Source organism: Phyllopteryx taeniolatus, chromosome 6 (assembly GCF_024500385.1).
Source record: "Phyllopteryx taeniolatus isolate TA_2022b chromosome 6, UOR_Ptae_1.2, whole genome shotgun sequence".
In the NCBI taxonomy this organism is placed as follows: domain Eukaryota; kingdom Metazoa; phylum Chordata; class Actinopteri; order Syngnathiformes; family Syngnathidae; genus Phyllopteryx; species Phyllopteryx taeniolatus.
The window spans coordinates 10,866,048-10,879,237 of NC_084507.1; the positions used below are offsets into that span (position 1 = coordinate 10,866,048).

Genomic DNA, 13,190 nt, shown 5'->3' on the forward strand with positions numbered 1-13,190 from the left:
CCTTTTTCCTTTCACACAACCAACACGAACCCAAACATGACATAAATGTATCGTATTGAATGACAATCACAGTGTTAATAATGCAGATTTACATTTCACATCTTCATGCAGCACTATTATTGGTGAAGTACATTATTTTTATTGTCATGCATTTGAATATGATCATGTTTATTGTGATTTGACTGTCTATGGCTGGCTCTTGACCAGGTTCAGACAGTAACTAGGTGTTATGGATAGAGGGGGCTTAGCCCTCAGTAGATGCACAAGATGTGAGCGAATGTAGCACGCCAGCACAAAATTATCCTTAATCACCCTAACCTGCTGCACATCCTTCCCATCTCTATCCCTCTGTCTGGCCAACCTGTATATATCCTTTTCTCCTTCTTTAGTGTCCAACCTGGCATACATGTCATCATATGCCTCTTGTTTGGCCTTTGCCACCTCTACCTTTGCCCTATGTCGCATCTCAATGTATTCCTTTCGCCTCTCCTCGGTCCTCTGTCCCACTTCTTCTTAGCTAACCTTTTTCCTTGTAACTGGCGCCGTCAACCTGCAGGGCGCCGGTGGCGGACGTTGTTAACCCGGGCCACGACCGATCCGGTATGGAATTCTTTGGATGAACGCTCATATTTGTTTGGCAAAGTTTTAAGCCAGATGCCCTTCCTGACACAACCCTCTGCATTTATCCGGACTTGGGACCGGCCTACAGTTTACACTGGCTTGTGACCCCCATAGGGCTGCATTGTTGTTAAACATAAATAAAAACAGAATACAATGATTTGCAAATCATATTCAACCTATATTTAATTGAATACACTACAAAGACAAGATAGTTAATGTTTGAACTGATACTTTGTTTTTAGCAAATAATCATTAACTTAGAATTTTATGGCTGCAACACATTCCCAAAAAGCTGGGACAGGGTCATGTATACCACTGTGTTACATCACCTTTTCTTTGAACAACATTCAATAAACGTTTGGGAACTGAGGACACTAATTGCTGAAGCTTTCTAGGTGGAATTCTTTCCCATTCTTGCTTGATGTACAGCTCCAGCTGTTCAACATTCTGGGGTCTCCGTTGTCGTATTTTACGCTACATAATGCGCCACACATTTTCAATGGGAGACAGGTCTGGACTGCAGGCAAGCCAGTCTAGGACCCGTACTCTTTTACTACGCAGCCACACTGTTGTAACACGTGCAGAACGTGGTTTGAGCGCACCTGTTGGAGTAGCCGACTCCTCCCTGTCCACGCCCATATTTGAATATGCAAATCATATTTAAATGAACCCTGCACCGAAGATGCCGATCTCTGCATGATCAGAAAAAAAGGAAAATGAGCAAGCTAATGAAGAAAAATATTTTTTCTGAATGTGTAGTTGCTCAATGAAGTGGAAGAGAGCTGCCCACCGCCAATGTGTGGCCAAAAAAAGGCGGAAGAACCGGGGCAGATGGCCTCACCCCGTTCGAGGAGAGAATCGCTGCGATCATGGGTGACGCTGCTCTCTCAGGGGTGATGGGAGGACGTGGCTGACTATGATCACCCCACAAGGTTAATACCATGTATTTTTAGAACTCATAACAAATGTGTTCGTACAGTAACCTACACTCAGCCCTGTGAGAGAAAGGTTCATGCATGTAATAAATCTTTTGAATTCAAATAGAAGCACATCAGCATATCAAAGAGGATATCAAAAACTTTGACTCCTTTTCGATTACTCAATTTATTATTTTAATACACAGGAGAGGACACGCACACTGACAAAAAAATCATATCGATTTAAACACATTTTAATCATGTGCAACTGATGCACATGTTCAAATGAAGTAAATTCAAAGGACTTTTTTTCAGTGCATGTGCTGGAGTCACAAAGAGTTTGTGAGGGCAATAGGCAGCATAAATGATCGCCTCGATCAATTAATAGGTGTCCTCACAAATATCAATGGTTCATTAAATAAACTGGTTAACAAATGAATTCTCAGTCCTTGCGTCAATTGCATTGTTGAAATCAAATGTTGCCGGGCATGAATTGTTCATCAGTGCTAATTATTCATGTGTCTCTGGTGTGTAGATTTATGAGAACAGTTTACAGGCATCACCTCTAAGTGTCGCCAAAGCACCAAAAGCTGCAGAGACGTGCGTACGCCAGCCATGCAGTAGGCGTGAGGCACCGCACATTTCCACAGTCATGTCACTCTTGATACGTCTGAACTTTGCCGTGAAAAAGAACGGACACCACGTTTTTGTGCGTACGCACTTTTTGTACATGAGGCCCCAGGGGTGTCCATGAAAAAGATATTACTTGGATGGCAGCATGTGTTTATCCAAAACCTGTATGTACCTTTCAGCATTAATGGGGCCTTCACAGATGTGTAAGTTACCCATGCCACTGGCGCTAACACAGCACCATACCATCGCAGATGCTGGCTTTTGAACTTTGCGTCCATAACAGTCCGGATGGTTCTTTTCCTCTTTGGCCTGGAGGACACGATGTCCACAATTTGAAATGCTGACTCGTCGGACCACAGAACACTTTTCCACTTTGCATCAGTCCATCTTAGATGAGCTCGGGCCCAGAGAAGCCGGCGGCATTTCTGGGTGTTGTTGATAAATGGCTTTTGCTTTGCATAGTAGAGTTTCAAGTTGCACTTAAGGATGTAGGGGCGAACTGTATTGATTGACATTGGTTTTCTGACATGTTCCTGAGCCCAAGTGGTGATATCCTTTACACATTGATGTCGGTTTTTGATGCCTGAGGGATCGAAGGTCATGGGCATTCAATGTTGGTTTTGGGCCTTGCTGCTTACATGCAATGATTTCTCCAGATTCTCTGAACCTTTTGATGATATTATGGACCATAGATGATGAAATCCCCAAATTGTACATTGAGGAATATTGTCCTTAAACCGTTCGACTATTTTCTCACGCACTTGTTCACATAGAGGTGAACCTCGCCCCATCTTTGCTTGTGAATTACTGAGCAATTCAGGGAAGCTCCTTTTATACCCAAACATGGCACCCACCTGTTCCCAATTAGCCTGTTCACCTGTGGGATATTCCAAACAGGTGTTTGATGAGCATTCCTCAACTTTCTCACTCTTTTTTGCCACCTGTCCCAGCTTTTTTGGAACGTGTTGCAGCCATAAAATTCCAAGTTAATGATTATTTGCTAAAAACAATAAAGTTTATCAGTTTGAACATTAAATGTCTTGTCTTTGTAGTGTATTCAATTAAATATAGGTTGAACATGATTTGCAAATCATTGTATTCGGTTTTTGTTTAACACAACGTCCCAACGTCGTTGGAATTGGGGACAAAAAGGTCTGTTTTAACTACATAAAACCAATAGGAAATTGTACAAATTCGCCAAGTTGAGTATTCACAAACATCGTTCTATCTCTTTTGTCTGTTTGCATGAAATTAACACGAAAAGACCCACCAAAAAAAAGGGATTTTCCCATTTAGTGTTTTGACTATAGTGCGCAGCTAATGGTGAATCATTCATTTTCTGCAGCACTTGTCCTCATCAAGGTCACAGGTGAACTGAGGCCATCATGTTGCACAATTAAAAAAAAAAAAAAGAAAGAATAAAACCCCTTTTGTTTACTCAAGTCCAGAAGTACAAAATCCTTCATTGTGTCAATAACCAAGTGAGATTTAAAGGCTGATGTGTCTACTCAAAGCTGCCACTCAGGCGAGACAAGGTAAGACATGTTACCTCCACAGGGGAGCTTATGTTTGCTGACTTTAAACACTGTAACTCACGATATGTTTTCTATGTGATGACAATATGTGGAAATCATCACCACATTTCATGCCTTTAATTACGTAGGACAGTGATGAAAAACTGACTTTCTTTGTATTTTAGATGGAGAAACTCTTGGTTCCCCTGATGTTGATTGCATCATGTTGCGCAGAAACCAGAGGTAGGAATCTGCGTGCGTCACAGGACAAAGTGTGCTCAGCGCTCAAGAGAAAATGTGGGGTTTAAACACTGTTCATCATACAGTGGTGGGTGCAATGGGCAGTATTGAGTTTGCACCAATTATACCTTAGGGCTGTCAAACATTTTCATTGCGGGTGTCAAGGGAAAATGTTAACCCTTTCGTAGACTTTGTGCTTTGACAATAATGAGAGATACAATTGAATACAAACTTTCATGCAAGGAGGCAGTTCAAATATAACCTGAAGGCTCTTAGAGGTGAGGTCATATACAGTAAGCAATCAGTTGTCATCTGCCAAATGCAGCTGGCGCCACCAAACCTGATAACGCTTATCCTCATGAGGGTCGCGGGCGTGCTGGCGCCTATCCCAGCTGACTTTGGGCAAGAGGTGGGCTACACCCTGAACGGGTCGCCAGCCAGTCGCAGGGCACATATAAACAGACAACCATTCGCACTCACAGTCACACCTACGGGCAATTTAGAGTCTTCAGCCAATGGTTAAGATCATCGCCTGCCACCGTGGGGGACCTAAGTTCAAGACCCCGACTGGACCATCCGCCAACATCCCCCGGACTCACGGCTGTGGTGTCCGTGGGGAAGACACTGATACCACGAAATGCTGCCCCCTGCTCCAGTGTGTTCCACTAACGTGTATGTGTTCACTGTGATGGGTAAAATGCAGAGAACAAATTTTGTGTGCATGTATGCATGTTCATGACAATAAAAAGGTGATTCTTCTTCGTCTTCAATTAACCTACAATGCATGTTTTGGGGATGTGGGAGGAAACCGGAGTACCCGGCTCTTGATCCTTCTTGATGTGTGTGCAGATCTTTCTGGCAAAGTCTTTGTCTTCCCGAGGGAGACTTCCAAAGATCACGTGAAACTGATGACCCCCAAAACATCATTCAGTGCAGTGACAGTCTGTCTCAGGTAATCATGATATCACCAGCTTCGCTTGCCTTGCTTTCATTCACAAGTTTGATTCCTCACCTCCAGAGGTGGCAAAAATGCTCACACTCTGTACTTGCATAGAAAATACAGTTACTTGTATGACAAAAAAGACTGGGAGAGAAGAACTGATACAAATCTTTACCCGCCTTGCTGACTTGGCAAAGAGGTGGGGGAAAAAAACTTCTCTACACACAAAATAATTTCTTTTTTTTTATTAACTTGCATAGTGCTTGTACTGAGAAGGTAAAAAAAAAAAATCACATTGCATGTTTAAGAGAAAGCTAGCGTTGGCGGCACTCAGTTTAGCTAATGTTCTGAAATGAGTTATAAATGTTAAATTAGCTAATAATAACAACGGAAAGAAATACTGGTTTTGTCTTATCAGATTTAGATGGAGAATTTCTGAATCTGATGGCTTTTAGACTGATACAAGATAACACATTCGCCACAAACCATTTTTGTAGTGACATCAAACCACTCCTTTTTCTAAATTATTGGAATGAAACCCGAATATACAAGAACTAGCACCCTCTGGTTTTGCTTCAAAGAAAGAATTCACAAGGCATAACTTAAACAAAAACAATTTTAATTGACCATTTTCATTGAATGATTATCTACAAATACATTATCAGCCCATCTCTTAATATAGACATTTCTTATATCGAATTGTTCCAAATTGCTTCCCACCACCGCTCACCGTGACCCTGATCATGTCTGGTCAGATTCCTCACAGATCTCACCAGGAACTATGGCCTCTTCTCTCTGGCCACGCCAGCCATCAGCAATGACTTGGTTCTCTTCAAGATAAACACGGACGACGTCATGAGATTTCACGCTCGGGACGGCGGCACAGACTTCCTGTCTCTGTCTTTTCCTCCCAACTCCTGGCACACCATGTGCTCTACCTGGAACTCTGAGAATGGTGTCGCCCAACTGTGGGTAGATGGCAAACCGACCGTCAAGAGATTTGTCCACTCGGGGCAGCGCATCAGTGGCAAACCCATCACCATCCTGGGCCAAGAGCAGGACACCTACGGGGGAGGCTTTGATGCCACTCAGTCCTTCATCGGCATGATCTCTCGACTTCACATGTGGGACTACGTCATTTCGCCGAACGAGATCCAACGCTATGAGGAGGACTCAAACTTCACCCCTGGAAACGTGTTCAACTGGAGAGCCCTCGACTTTGAAATCACTGGCAACATTTTGGTGGAAGATGAAGTCATGTAGAAGCAGGCAATAATCACATCCCCATAGGGCTAAAGCAGTGGTTCTCAAATTTTGTTGTAATTATGAGATTAGTCACTTTTCAAGAAAAAAATCGCAAGAGCAAATATGTATTTTGTCAGAATAAAGTTGTTGTAATCTTACGAGAATAAAGTTTAATTTTTTAAATTCACTTAAAACATGACTTTCTGGCGGCACAGTGGACGAACATATCTGTCTCACAGTTCTGAGGACCCAGGTTTAGATCCGGCCTCGCCTGTGTGGAGTTTTTTCGGGTACTCCAGTTTCCTCCCACATCCCAAAACCATGCATGGTAGGTTAATTGAAGACTCTAAATTGCCCGTAGGTGTGGATGAGAGTGCGAATGATAGTTTGTTTATATGTGCCCTGCGACTAGTTCAGGGTGTACCCCGCCTCTCGCCCAAAGATCGCTGGGATAGGCTCCACATTCAAAGGACTTCATGACCACAGATGTCAAGGCGACAGGCCTGTAGTCATTTAGACCCAAGATTATAGGTTTCTTGGGGACTGGAATGATGGTGGAGCGTTTGAAACAGGATGGTACTTGCACAGTTCCAGAGATCTATTGAAGATCTGTGTGAAGACTGGAGCGAGCTGGTCCGCGCAGACTTTGAGGCAGGATGGGGGCACATGGTCTGGGCCTGCCGCTTTGTTAATCTTTTGCTGTTTGACGATGCGTCTCACATCCTGTTCGTGGATGGTTAACGCAGAAGTCAGAGGTGTGATTGTGGTCGGTGGTGCGGCTGGGTGGGTGTGGGGTGTGAAAGTGTCCTTTTCAAATCTGCAGTAGGTGTTCAAGTCGTTGGCTAGTGTGCTATTGTTCTCAGCTTGGGGGGATCGTCGCTTGTAATTGGTAAGCGATTGGAATGCATGCCAAACTGATTTAGAGTCTTTAGCGCTAAACTGTTTTTCCGACTTTGCTGCATAGTTTCTCTTTGCAATGTTAATTTCTTTAGTCAGCTGGTTTCTAGCTCGATTATACAGGGCCCTGTCCCCGCCCTGATATGCGCCTTCCTTAGCTTGGCGAAGTTGCTTACGTTTGGCAGTGAACCACGGCTTGTTGTTATTGAATGTGCGAAAGGACTTTGTTGGTACACATACATCTTCACAGAAACTGATATAGGATGTGACAGTGTCCGTATATTCATCCATGCTGCCAGCTGAATTTTCAAAGACACTCCAGTCTGTGGAGTCTAAACAACTTTGAAGTTCTATCTTTGCTTCATTGGTCCACTTTTTCACTGTAGGCTTCACGCATTTAAGTTCTTGCCTGTATGTCGGTATCAAGTGAATTAAGCAGAGTTTAGCTTTGTTAAAGTCCCCGAGATTAATGAGGGGTGAGTCCGGGTGTTTTTTTTTTCAATTTTGTTTACTTGTTCGGCGAGCATTAGCAGTGCGGTGTTCGTGTTAGCTTGAGGCGGAATGTAGACACCAGCGAGAATGAATGATGCGAACTCACGAGGCGAGTAGAATGGCTTACAGTTCAAAGACAGCCACTCTAAATGTGTGCTGCAGTGTGCTGAGCTCTGTGACGTCCGTACACAGTTTTTCATTGATATAGAAGCAGTTCCCGCCGCCTTTTGTTTTCCCCGATGATTCCATGTCGCGGTCTGCCCGGTGAAGATGGAAGCCGGGAAGCATGACGCCGTCATCGGGTACAGCCTCACAAACCCAAGTCTCCGTAAAGCACATGGCGGCGGAACGTCCAAAGTCTTTACCGGTCGTTATCAGAAGATGAAGCTCGTCCATTTTATTGGGTAGGGAGCGTAGATTCGCAAGTTTCACTTGGATGCCGGCTCGCTTCCCTCTGTGGCGTCGCCTTCGCCTCCATGTGCCAAAGACCGTGGTCGCTGCTCCGGTGAGTAACTCAGGCAAAAAAGTGAGAGGATTTGTGAAAGAAAGTCCGGAGTAGCCTCCTTGATGGTTAGCAAGTCCCCCCTTGTGTAAGTGAGTCGTGTAATGTCTCCAAAGACGAACGAAAAACACAAAAGCAAAAACAATACTGGTTCCAGCTACTCCCCACACTCGACACGGGAAAGGATTCGAGAGCTGAGTCCGGGTTGACAGGGTGCTGGGAGTGAGTAGGCTTGCAGGGAGCGTGGACAAAGCACCAGGCTGGCAAAAGATCAAAAACAAGTCAGGTTGGGAATTGAAAAAGATGTAATTGGAGATGGGATACAGCTGTTAACTCCAATGCAACACACATACACACACTAGGGGGTGCTGAGACAGACCTGACACTAGGGGGTGCTGAGACAGACCTGACACTCAGGTGCATGAGCTGAGGCCAGTATGTTGCATAATTGAACCCGAAAAAACAATCCCCTTTTGTTTACGCAAGAGTCCAGGAGTACAAAATCCTTCATTGCTTTAACAACCAAGTCACATTTAAGGACTGATTAAAGGAAGTGCATGTGTCTTCTCGAAGCTGCCACACAGTCAAGACAAGGTAAGACATGTTACCTCCACCACGGAGCTTAGGTTTGCTGACTTTAAATACTGTTACTCAGGATGTATGTTTTCTATGTGACGACAATATGTGGAAATATTCATCAACACATTTCGTGTCTTTAGTTGCATAGGACAGTGATGCAATAGTGACTTTCTTTGTACTTTAGATGGAGAAACTCTTGGTTGTCATGGTGATGCTTGCATCATGTTGCGCAGAAACCAGAGGTAGGAGCCTGCGGGCGTCGCAGGAAAAAGTGTGTTAAGCACTGAAGAGAAAAAGTGGGGTTTAACGACTGTTGCTCATACAGTGGCTTATGCAATTGGCAGTATTGAGTTTGCACCAAATTTAGGGGTTCATTTTCATTGTGGGTGTCAAGGGAAAATATTAACCCTTCAGTTGACTTAGCACTTTGACAATAATGAGATGCAAGTTAATACAAACTTGAATACAAGGAAGCTGCTAAAATATAACCTGATGGCTAGTATCTGCCTGGTTCTCCTTTGGTAAGGTTATACACACATGAACAGGCTGTTATCACTTGCCTAATGCAACTGGCACCACCCAACCAGTCATCTTGCTTTCACAACCAAGTGATAATACATTATCAGAAAGAGAGAGAGAGAGAGAGAGAGGACCAAAGTCTGATTTCTTATCTTCACACAAAAACAAAAGATGAGGTTATAATTAATACATAATACATTTTATAAGCACAAAGGTATATTTTTCTGACATGTGGCCACATTGTTTCCCTCAGAGGGCTAAGACTGAATCATTGAAATGTATAATCACTTCATATTATGATGCATTGACAACTGCCTCTGCATTTCATTGTAATTATAAATTTTTAACTAATTGATTTAGAAATCAGAAGTCACAGAAAATAGTGACAACAAAATACAGATATTTAGTATAATATACAAGTATTCAATTTAATCTGTAGGGATTTTGTGGAAAAAATGCCTGTAATAGCTGTCAAAAAAGATAAATGACATTTTAGTTTAGATTCTATGGCACAGTCACCTGTGTTAGACCATGGTTTCATTAGAGCAGTACAGGTTGAGAACCTCCGTTTAAACCAGTGCTTCTAAAATAGTGGGGGGGTCGCGTTGCGATGCCGGGGAGGCATGGGAGACCCTGAAGAACATGATTTGCCGTACTAGAATAAAGTGTAATTGCACATCTACTGCAATAGTTGGCAGTCTATATCTCTTTCTTTTGTACTTCAATGGTTATAAGGATTAGATTAGATTATCCTTTATATACAATGTTATATAGAGGTGTACTTGAGGGGGCTGTGGGTGTGGGTCGCAAATTCTTTACTTCTTCCTGGGGGGGTCGTAACAGAAAACAATTGAGAAGCACTGGTTTAAACAAAGGATGCATGAAACTCACCTTTGAGCGGTGTGTTGTCTTTCTAACTCCGCTGTTGTCATGTCTTGATCTTTCTTGATGTGTGTGCAGATCTTTCTGGCAAAGTCTTTGTCTTCCCAAGGGAGACTTCCAAAGATCACGTCAAACTGATGACCCCTAAAACATCATTCAGTGCAGTGACAGTCTGTCTCAGGTAATCAGGATATCACCTGCAGCCCTTGGCTTGCTTTCATTCAGTAGTTTGATTCCTGACATCCAGAGGTGGCAAATACTTGCATTCTGTTCTTAAGTAGAAATACATGTTTAAAAAAAAGGAATACATTGAGATGCGACTTAGGGAAAAGGTAGAGGTGGCAAAGGCCAAACAAGAAACATATGATGACATGTATGTCTGGTTGGACACTAAAGAAGGAGAAAAAGATCTATATAGGTTGGCCAGACAGAGGGATAGAAATGGGAAGGATCTGCAGCAGGTTAGGGTGATTAGGATAGCGATTGATATGTGTTGACTGGTGCCAGTAGTGTTCTGGATAGATGGAAAGAATACTTTAACGACTTGATGTATGAGGAAAATGAGATACAAGGAAGAGTAGAAGAGGCAAGTGTGGCGGACCAGGAACTAGCAATGATTAGTCAGGGGGAAGTTAGAAAGGCATTACAGAGGGTGAAAAATGGAAAGGCAGTTGGTCCTGATGACATTCCTGTGGAGGTGTGGAAGCATCTCGAAGAGCTGGCTGTGGAGTTTTTGACCAGCTTGTTCAACAGAATTCTAGCGGGTGAGAAGATGCCTGAGGAATGGAGGAAAAGTGTGTTGGTGCCCATTTTTAAGAACAAGGGTGATGTGCAGAGCTGTGGGAACTATAAAGGAATAAAGTTGATGAGTCAACCAATGAAGTTATGGGAAAGAGTAGTGGAGGCTAGACAAAGGACAAAAGTGAGGATTTGTGAGCAACAGTATGGTTTCATGCCTAGAAAGAATACCACAGACACATTATTTGCCCTGAGGGTGTTGACAGAGAAGTACAGAGAAGGTCAAATGAGCTACATTGTGTCTTTGTAGATCTAGAGAAAGGCTACGACTGAGTACCCAGAGAGGAACTGTGGTACTGCATGCGGAAGTCTGGATTGGCAGAGAAGCATGTTAGAATAATACAGGACATGTATGAGGGCAGCAGAACAGTGGTGAGCTGTGCTGTAGGTGTGACAGAGGAATTTAAAGTGGAGGTGGGACTGTTGTCAATGTTGATCTTAATATTTCTAAAAATACAACATTTATTATATTGAATTGTTCCAAATTGCTTCCCACCACCGCTCACCTTGACCCTGATCATGTCTGGTCAGATTCCTCACAGATCTCACCAGGAACTATGTTCTCTTCTCTCTGGCCACGCCAGCCACCAGCAATGAATTTGTGCTCTTCAAGTTGAACACGGAGGACGTGATCAGTATACAGGCACGGAACAGCGGCACGCACTTCCTGTCTCTGTCTTTTCCTCCCAACTCCTGGCACACCCTGTGCTCCACCTGGAACTCTGTAAACGGCATCGCCCAAGTGTGGGTGGACGGCAAACCCACCATCAAGAGATTTATCCACTCGGGGCAGCCCATCAGTGGCAAGCCCATCACCATCCTGGGCCAAGAGCAGGACACTTATGGGGGAGGCTTTGACGCCGCTCAGTCCTTCATCGGCATGATCTCTCGACTTCACATGTGGGACTACGTCCTCTCGCCTAATGAGATCCAACGCTATGAGGAGGACTCAAACTTCAACCCTGGGAATGTGTTCAACTGGAAAGCCCTCGACTTTGAAATCACTGGCAACATTTTGGTGGAAGATGAAGTCATGTAGAAGCAGGCAATAATCGCATCCCCCTAGGGCTAAAGCAGTGGTTCTCAAACCTCAACTAAATATATAATATAAATATATATATATAATAAAGTTTTATTTGGCGTTAATCGAAGACACTTTAAATCGTGGCAGTTGTGTGCTGACACCCATTTAACATTGAATGTGATTGGTTAATTCTGAACACAGCCATCCCCAGTTATAAGAGAGTGTGCACACTTGTGCAACCACATCATCTCAGTTGTTTTACTTCCCCTTTCTAAATATGTAATGTTTTTAAATTGAGGTGAACAGGTTATAGGTCACCTTAAAGGTTGATTATTATTATTATTTTTAAAATGATTTATCTTAGTCTAATTTTTTAAATATCCCAAAATCCTGGCATTTGAATGGGGTGTGTAGACTTTTTAGATCCACTGTATGTCACAATTATATCAGAATTTTTAATTGGCGCAAAGCTAAGGCTTGTGAACCCCAGTTTGAGAATCACTGCTCTAACGAAAACCAGATGATTAAAAAATACGGCCTCGCTCAATAAAATGAACACTAAACAACTTAGTTAACATCTTTTACCGCTGCCCACGAGATCCCCCAATGCAGGACACCGTGCATGGACTCATCGGGAGCATGCCCAGGCCTTGTAGGGCGTGCATACAGGAGGCGATCCACTCCTGCATGAGTCATATGTGTTGATGTGTCCTGATGAAAGCAAATTGTGATCGCATTTTTCACAGTATTGACTCAGAATGCATAAAAGATCCTGGTTTCTACTGATCGTTCTTACTCTACTTTGTGATCAATAAATGATTTCAATTGGTGTATTTCACTCATGGAGATTGGGTATGAGGGAATTTTCTTTTGCAAAGGTCCAAATTAAGACTTTAAAAACCTTTTGTTAAGGCTGATTACCTGTTTACATTTGAAAATCAATTTATTTTTTTTTCAAAAATTGTGTGCAATTTTTGTATTTGATCAAATCTGGAGAATGGCAACAGGCAAGGGTTGGGACTCAAAATAGATATTGTGCATTAACTACATCTCACTTCAGTTTAGCTCACCAATAGCTGGTCAAACATTAAATAAGCTTAGTTTATTTTTGTAAATCACTGTAACATTTTGTACAGTATGAACATTAACATTGCACCTAAATATAGAAAAACTTAATGATTCTATTAAAACGCATCGCACAAGTAAAAAATTTTACGTTTTAAGTTTTATTTTTAAGGATCGCAGCCACCTGTTTTTAAGCAATGCAATGATCTTTTCCCATGTATATATTCTGTATAAACAGCATCAACAGACAGGACAAAGTCACTCCAATAATTTTATGGCTTTGGCGGTAGTATAAAAAAAAAATCTCTGACATGAAATTGAC

General features: G+C 42.7%; 2 protein-coding genes across 2 annotated transcripts; both read left to right on the top strand.

Annotated features, from left to right (window-relative positions):
• The first annotated feature begins 3,647 nt into the window (after window positions 1-3,647).
• LOC133479404 (serum amyloid P-component-like) lies at window positions 3,648-6,268 on the top strand. The gene is made up of 4 exons (XM_061776383.1): window positions 3,648-3,706; window positions 3,871-3,928; window positions 4,775-4,877; window positions 5,621-6,268. Exons 2-4 carry the CDS (start codon window positions 3,871-3,873, stop codon window positions 6,126-6,128), a joined length of 669 nt encoding a protein of 222 aa, XP_061632367.1. The 5' UTR covers window positions 3,648-3,706; the 3' UTR covers window positions 6,129-6,268.
• A 1,789-nt stretch (window positions 6,269-8,057) lies between these two features.
• On the top strand, window positions 8,058-12,649 carry LOC133479403 (serum amyloid P-component-like). The gene is made up of 4 exons (XM_061776382.1): window positions 8,058-8,595; window positions 8,765-8,822; window positions 10,060-10,162; window positions 11,311-12,649. The coding sequence occupies exons 2-4, from the start codon at window positions 8,765-8,767 to the stop codon at window positions 11,816-11,818; spliced, it is 669 nt and encodes a 222-aa protein (XP_061632366.1). The 5' UTR covers window positions 8,058-8,595; the 3' UTR covers window positions 11,819-12,649.
• Window positions 12,650-13,190: the final 541 nt, after the last annotated feature.